This window comes from Amblyomma americanum, chromosome 1, assembly GCF_052857255.1.
Source record: "Amblyomma americanum isolate KBUSLIRL-KWMA chromosome 1, ASM5285725v1, whole genome shotgun sequence".
NCBI lineage: Eukaryota > Metazoa > Arthropoda > Arachnida > Ixodida > Ixodidae > Amblyomma > Amblyomma americanum.
In genome coordinates, this window is record NC_135497.1 from 112,151,904 (window position 1) to 112,157,629 (window position 5,726).

Here is a 5,726-nt window from a genome sequence, read left to right on the forward strand (position 1 = left end):
TCCGACAAGTTGGCTACGCTGCGGTGCACTCGAGTCATACAGCACAACAAACGCCACGGGTGCCACAACGAGAAAGAGGAGCACGCGGTCGTGCGATGGCTGAGCCACTCACATGAATAACAGTCGCGTTCACAGCTAGCTCTGTTCGGCTTTCCTGCTACTTTTCGTACCGTTAGATGATCGATAAATAACGCGAAGTCAGTAGGAACGCATAAGATCCAGACAGATTAGTGGAAAGGCAGAAGGTTAACCAGGCAATGCTCGGTTGGCTGTACCATGCACGTTGGGAGGGAAATAAAGGGAGCGAAAGAGAGAGAGGGGCGAAGAATGAAAAGTGAGTTCAGTTCTCAATGTGTAACATACGCATAAACTAGTAGGAAAGAAAGCTACGTGTTTGCAATTGTGATCTGCTGTAGAGCTGGCGCTAAAAGATTATCACCTTCACGGACATATAAATTTACAGACTTTGATTTACTCTGAAGACGTAAAAACAGGAGAGCGAAATTTAAAGCATCAACTTTGCGCTGGTTCATACCCTTCCAGATGTGATATCCGGTGATATCATCTAAAAACGCATGCTCAAGAGGACCTGAGATGCAGCCTTTTTTTTTCGTTTAATTTGGAGGTTTTTCTGTAGATGATCTATAACAACACATTCAATCCTATCCTTCTCCCACCAGAGGTCTCAAGGAGGAGGAAAGGAGGCCGCCACGTTTCGAGTTCGACAGCAGTGGCAAAATAGGAGAAGCGCGTACCTTTAAAACAATGAACGCAGGCAGCAAGCACACAGTAAGGCTTAAAAAGTAGTTTATTGCTTTGTAAGCTATATGGCAATATGAACAGGACATTTTCTTCTTTTGTTCCAAAAGCAGTAAACACCACTGTGTAACAAACACATACACATGGAAGTCGCAGTGAGTGCTGTGTCAACAGTCTTAACTGGAAATGGCAACTGCTGTGACGGCGATACAATGGAAATGGCAACAGTTCTCCGTCACAAACATGTGATAATGAGAAGGCTCATTCGCGACAAAAGTTCGTGTCTTGTTCACGTTCCACGAGTACAAAACAAAAATTCATGACTAGTCCTAACCGGATGATCAAAAATATGGGTGAGCATATTGTATTTACAGTTTGAAGTGAGCTCTTTGCTTTCGCGGAGAAAAGGAAAAAAAAAGTCGCGAAATCGCTGGGAAAAACGCTTCACCACGCTCAGGCGGAGACATGCCAAGCACAGACTGGGAACTCGAGCGTTTACACAGAGCAAACGGCCAAACCAATTCTCCCCCGTTCCAAGACCAGGTACCAGAAAAGAACAAAAATACTGAAGATGGCACTTTGGGATGCGGGCATACCACATGCAGCATAGTCTCATCCGCACACATGCCACTGCCCTCTGTGGAGAGTATGCAGGCTCCACAAAGCTACGGCGCTGGCCGAATTCGGTTCATCTGGCATGGCGGACGGACAAGAGGCGCCGAGCCTGCTTGGAAAGGGTGTGTGCATGCGGAAATGCTCTCTGGCAATTTGCGCAAGCCGAGCCTTACAGACTCGACAGAACTGCTAATAAGGCGGCCTCGGCGCCGAGAGGAGCAACCAACACATGAGGCCATGCCCGCAAGTGAGGTCACCGAGCCCGGCCCCTCGCAGGAAATGCAAGCCAGCTGACGAGCTCTCGCGAAGGGGACAATCTTTGGCAATGAATGGCTGTTACCCTTGCCCACGGCAAGAGAACGAGGAATCGAGACTCGAAACGAGGGAAAGGAAAGTGCGCTTAAATAAATACGAGTCAACCCGTGGCACGAAGTTCCCCGGACCGTCCAATACCCGCGGACGCGACTAGAGTCTGTACATGTCATAAATAATGTGGCCTATACGGTGCGCAGCTAGGGCTTCGGCTGACTGCGGTTGAGAGCGGCGGCCGGGCAGCCACCGTCTTCGTGCTTGAGCAGCAGGGACATGCGCGAGAAGGTGCGGCTACACGACTTGCAGCTGTACTTCTTGATGTCCGAGTGCGTCTGCAGATGGGCGCGCAGGTTGGAGCGGTCGGCGAAGGCGCGGCTGCAGTGCGGACACGCGAACGGCTTCTCCCCGGTGTGCGTCCGAATGTGGCCCTGCAGGAGCCAGGGCCGCGAGAAGGCCTTGCCGCAGAGCTTGCACTTGCAGGGGAGAGTGTGCGTGCGGATGTGCATCTTGAGCGCGCCCAGCGACGAGTAGTCCTTTTCGCAGTACTTGCACGAGAAGGACTTGCTCGTGGTGGCTGAGCAGTGGAACTGCCGGTGCTTGGACAGGCCGCTGTACGTGGAGTAACTGCGGTTGCAGCCGGTGCACGGGTACCGCGGCGCGTTCTCGGGCCGCCGCCGGGGCCGCTCGGGTGGAGCCGGAGAGCCTCGCGACTCCTTCTCGTCCGAGGAGGAAGAGGAGACGCCCGAGGACCAGGAGGGCACGACGGCGTCGCGCTGCGGCGGGCTCTGCTTGGCCAGCTCGCGAGGCGTCAGCGGGTGGCCGGCCACCAGCGGCGGGGGAACCAGGGGCGCGTAGTAGTCGGTCGCCGGCGGCACCGGGTACAGCGTGAGCGGCATGTAGCTGTGCGTCAGGTACGCCGGCTGATGCGGCCAGTCCAGCGGCCGGTCTCCCTTGGGAGCGATGAGCGCTACTCCCGGGGGCGGCGTGATGGCCACGGGCCGGTGGATGGACGGGTACTCGGGACGGCCGCTGGGCTTCTTCGCCTTCAGGCTGAGGTCGAACGGCCGTGCGATATCTGCGAAGAGAATGAACGCGCATCAGATCACGCACTGCCTGCCCATCTGGCACAGCAGCGCCGCATCCGCCTCTTGAGGCCGATGCGGCGCTGTCCAGCGGGGCACGACAAAGCATCAAAGCGCTTTAAAAATCGTCTTCATAACTAAGAAGCAGGCAGGAGCGTTATCTGCGTTTAGCCAGATGGGGTCGGAGCTCTGCTTTGTGCGGGTTCGCATTTACATTAGCGTGGTTGACAGCTCCCGCGAACCGCGGCAGTCACGCAGGGCTTTTCAGTGATAAACGGCCAACGGTTCAAAACCAGGTGCAAGGCGGTTGTCGGAGACGCCTTATCAAACAGGTCCCGCTACCGACGGTTGCCTTCGCGGTCTGGTTCACAGGCCCTGTTATCGGACACCTGCTTACCCGACGCGCGACTCAACAACCGTTGTGTGCAAACATTGCCGTGATTTATTGAGACAACTGCTGAGGACCCGACAACTTATCAGGACGCATGCTTCACTTCTACCCTTTGGTGTCTTGCGGCGCAGCTACCGACTGCGACTAACATTCGGCGTTGACATCTGCACCGCGTAAAACATAACTTTGCCTCGTACATTCAGTAAAAGCAGCAAATCCTGGTTTAATAATGAGAATTACATCAGCAGTTAGGCCTAGTAGTATATTTTAGTATTCAGTAGGAAGGCGGGAGTTTTCAGTCTGTGCCTGGTCAGGGCACACACAGAACACAGGTCCAGCCTTCCCCTGTCGCTCATTCGACACACGCCGTTGGAACTCAGAATAGTATGCTGTCACGTGCAGAGACTAGCGCAGCAGAATTCACTCACCAGGTACGCAGCCATCGGAGAGCGCAGGCGACAGGGCCAAGGGCACCCGCACTGCTGGCGGGGGCGACGTGCTGAGGTCCTCGGCTTCGACGGAGCCTTCATCGAGCCAGGGCCTCTTCACGAAGGCAACGGGCCGCGACACGGCGGCGGCTCCCGCGTTGACGTGTTTCTTGATGAGGAACGAACGCGGCATCTCGTCCAAGTGCGAACGCAGCGAAAGCAGGTAATCCGGGTGGTGCAGCAGTGCGCGTCGTCTACAGAGGCCTCCGCGTCGTCATGAAGACCGCGACGGACGACAGAGCGAACCTTCTGGCACGGAGCGCGCAACGAGTCTGGCCGCAAGCGCCACTCGCAGTGCTCTTTGAAGGCCCCCGGAGGCAGGTGAAGGAAGTGGTGGCCCCCTCTCCCCTTCCGCCCTCGCCCGCCCTGCCAAAGCGCCCCGCGAGCAGAGCAAAAGAAAAGCGAAAACGACGCAAAGAGCGGGAAGCTTTATAAATAAAAGGGCCCCCGCCGCTCGCCCCCTCCCTGCCGCCGGCAGAACCGCCAATGGGAAGCGCGCTGGATCGACCAATGGCGCTCTGCAGTTGGCTAGAGCTAAGGCGCGATTAGCGAACGTCCCGAGCTTATTGGCCGTCCCAGCGGCCCAGCTTTGGTCCTCGTGGTCGAGCTGGAGCCACTCTGTCGCTTCCCTGCAGCGCGCCTTTGATGCCGCCCGTAGCGCGGCGGCGCTTCTGAGCGATCGTTAATGGTACGCGACGCCTCCGCGGCACGCGCCGGACGAAGGGGCGACCACGCGCACCGCGGCCCATGCTCTCGCTACGGCGTCACACTGCGTGCTGCATCTGAAGCTGTCCAGTGTCACTTTCATCTGGGAAAGAGATACAAGAGACACGCAGCGAAGGGTGTGCAGTCCTCAGGAAGCGCAAATGTGCCCCACAAGAACGCGGTCATTCGGTGAATACCGAAGCCTGCAGATGCCTTGCCAAATATATTCGAAATCCGTTACTTGTTCAGCGTGCCTGCAGTCGCTTCAGCCACGGGGAAGAAGCTCTATTAGAACTGAAGCACTTTTACGCATCAAAGCAATACAACCGGAATATGAGGCTCGTCGGAGTAGAGGGCCCCGATCAGCTACGGCCCTCCCCAGCAGCCTTTTAACGAGCACCGGAATATCGCAGCACAGGCGTTCCTGCTTCAAGCTTCCGCCGATGTGCGCCCGCCGGCGTTAGGAACCGGACTTGTCAACTTGTGCTGAGCAGAAGAATGCATTAGTTGCTCCACTGTTTTCACTGCATCGTGAACACTGCGAGCCGCAGTGAACGTTGCGGAAGTTATCCTTAACGCTCAAGTACGCAACTAATTTCCCAGAGTGCCAGAGTGCCGTCCCTCTCAGAATAGAACATTAATTATTCATTCTGCTAAGGCGCGCGCGCACACACGTACGCAAACACGCACGCACGCACGCACGCACGCATGCATGCATGCAACAAACTATATACCGCAGAATTATACAAACAGGAGCGGAAGAGAATCGGAGTACATGTCTGAACGACCGCAAGCTGTGAACAAGGTCTTCAAACTTGAGTACAGACGCAAAGGAAAAAGCTGGAAAGAAATGTGATCACAAAACAAAAATAGCGTCGCTCTCAGTATCCGAAGTATAGCGACCGAGATTAACCTAAAAAGGAGCCTTCTGAGGGAGAAATATCTTCCATCAATTCATAATCATGGGTCCAAAATTATCCACTTTGCGCGCATGGGCATTACGTTCCTCACGCGGCCAGAGAAGCCGCAACAACTTCTATACCAGCGGGCGTATCTGCCTCGCTTTAAGAACAGGCCTTTGGGATGCCGACCACGCAGGGAGCTGCAGAGAGTCAGCCACTGTCTGTATTCACAGCGGTTAATCAACGTAGTGAATTGTCAAGAGCTATGCCACCCTGAGAACCGGCATCTCATTGAGTGATAGTTTATGCTAAAACGAGAATCAAGCAATGCTATTTTTTTTAATGATTTTCAAGCACATTTGTGTCATTCATATAGAATGCGCGTATTCATTTGCCAATTTGATGGTTCGTTTATAATTCTTAAGTTTATTCCGAATCAAGGACGGCTGTACTTTTGAAACAATGAGTGCGG

The 5,726-nt window shown here is 54.7% G+C and overlaps 1 protein-coding gene across 1 annotated transcript; it reads right to left on the reverse strand.

Annotated features, from left to right (window-relative positions):
* Window positions 1–798: 798 nt before the first annotated feature.
* Window positions 799–3,927, reverse strand: LOC144113473 (uncharacterized). The gene is made up of 2 exons (XM_077646563.1): window positions 3,588–3,927; window positions 799–2,761 (listed from the first exon to the last, which is right to left on the reverse strand). Exons 1-2 carry the CDS (start codon window positions 3,778–3,780, stop codon window positions 1,887–1,889), a joined length of 1,068 nt encoding a protein of 355 aa, XP_077502689.1. The 5' UTR covers window positions 3,781–3,927; the 3' UTR covers window positions 799–1,886.
* Window positions 3,928–5,726: the final 1,799 nt, after the last annotated feature.

Coding starts and splice junctions, on each gene's coding strand:
- LOC144113473 (XM_077646563.1), bottom strand. CDS start 3,780: ATGCCGCGTTCGTTCCTCATCAAGAAACACGTCAACGCGGGAGCCGCC. Junction 2,762..3,587: donor CTCCGATGGCTGCGTACCTG/GTGAGTGAATTC, acceptor TTCTCTTCGCAG/ATATCGCACGGCCGTTCGAC.